Source organism: Nicotiana sylvestris, chromosome 2, assembly GCF_000393655.2.
Source record: "Nicotiana sylvestris chromosome 2, ASM39365v2, whole genome shotgun sequence".
Classification (NCBI taxonomy): domain Eukaryota; kingdom Viridiplantae; phylum Streptophyta; class Magnoliopsida; order Solanales; family Solanaceae; genus Nicotiana; species Nicotiana sylvestris.
The window spans coordinates 69,699,086-69,700,644 of NC_091058.1; the positions used below are offsets into that span (position 1 = coordinate 69,699,086).

The 1,559-nt window shown below is 40.9% G+C and overlaps 1 protein-coding gene across 1 annotated transcript; it reads right to left on the reverse strand.

Moving 5' to 3' along the window:
- Nucleotides 1-628: 628 nt before the first annotated feature.
- Nucleotides 629-1,559, reverse strand: LOC104223072 (RING-H2 finger protein ATL80-like). Its single transcript, XM_009774424.2, has one exon. The coding sequence runs from the start codon at nt 1,362-1,364 to the stop codon at nt 768-770; it is 597 nt and encodes a 198-aa protein (XP_009772726.1). The 5' UTR covers nt 1,365-1,559; the 3' UTR covers nt 629-767.

Genomic DNA, 1,559 nt, shown 5'->3' on the forward strand with positions numbered 1-1,559 from the left:
AAGACATCCCACGTTCACGTAGAATCTCGAAAAGCATCGCATCTTCAGTCTGAAGATGCGATGTAGACAACCTAAACTCTTACATGAAGGAGTAATTTCTCGGAGAGACAACAAAAGCAAAAGAAATTCACGCAAGGAACAACAAATTAGACCAAGAAAAAGGAAGCTTATGTTTTTTAAAACTGTTACAAAAGCAAATTGTACAATGAAATTTAAGGGGAAATTGAAGTACCAATTACTCCAAACAACTTGCCCTACCATTTTCTAGTTGGGCTTTCCTTAAGAAGAAGCCAATAATCCTATCATTTCAAGTTTGTCACCTTCTAGCTTCTACATTCCCATTACCATAGCAGTCAAGCATGTTGCTTCCTCTTTATCTCTTCCTCTATAGCTACTACTAGACAAAAAGTGAAGCAACCTCCACACCACCTTCTATGGGCTCCATTTCCAAACTCTCTGACAAATACACTTAACCATTTCTTTTTTCTTTTTTTTTTTAAATTCCTTGAAAAAAAAAGTTCATTTTCCCCTAAATTTTACAATTCTTATGTTCAACCGCCCCCTAAATTTTTAAAAATAATTTAAAAATATCATGCTAAAGATAATTACAACTGTCTACGATAATATGTAGATTAGTAACCTAACTTGCATAACACAATAAGTGACGGATTACAACTGGTAAAACTGCACTGATAATGTAAATTAGATTGATCTTTTACATTATCGGCGTATATAATTTAAAGCGCTGTCTTTTTTCTTTTCTTTTTCTAGACTAGAAAATTACTTGAGCTAGCACATGAACGAGACTCAGCCGGAGGTGTAGCCAGAGCACCGTCGGTTTTGTGGGAAACTGCAGGGAACTCACCGCACTTCCGACACCGAGCAACTACGAGAATTTGACGACAAGAAGGGCACGAAGAGTGTGAACCCAACCAAGTATCAATACACTGAAGGTGAAAACTATGGCCACACTGCGGCAACACACGGATCTCATCCCCCACCGCATACTCCGCCAGACAAATGGCACACTCCGTCGTGAACGGCGTACCTTTCGCCGTTGTACTGCTGGGGTCATAAGTGAACTTAGGCAACGACTGCAACACTTTCTTCTTCAACCCTTTATTCGCCGCCGCCGAAGACTGACCACCAGCTCCGCCGCCTCCGGCGCCGGTTGCTCGCCGGAGCCACGCGCATCTTGCAACAGCGATGAGCCCCACCACACAAATTAATGCACAAAGCAAAGCAGCTAATATTACGACAAAGTCCGACTCCACTGCCACCGTAGATGGTGGCTCCGCCGCCGGCGTTGAAGGGGAAGTTGAAGAAGAGTTTGTGCTTAGCAGAAATCTAGCTGGACGAGTCATAATTGAAAAGAAATTCAACAACAATAATATGAGTACTAAGTACTATAATATAGAAGAACAACTGGGGACAATGGATGTAAAAGATGTGGTTGAAATGTCGGTAATTGATGTGAACTTAACAGCAGTGATAAAAACATATGAAAACGTCTCAAAGTCCGTAAGATATATATAGATATAAAATCTGAGGGGAGTGTT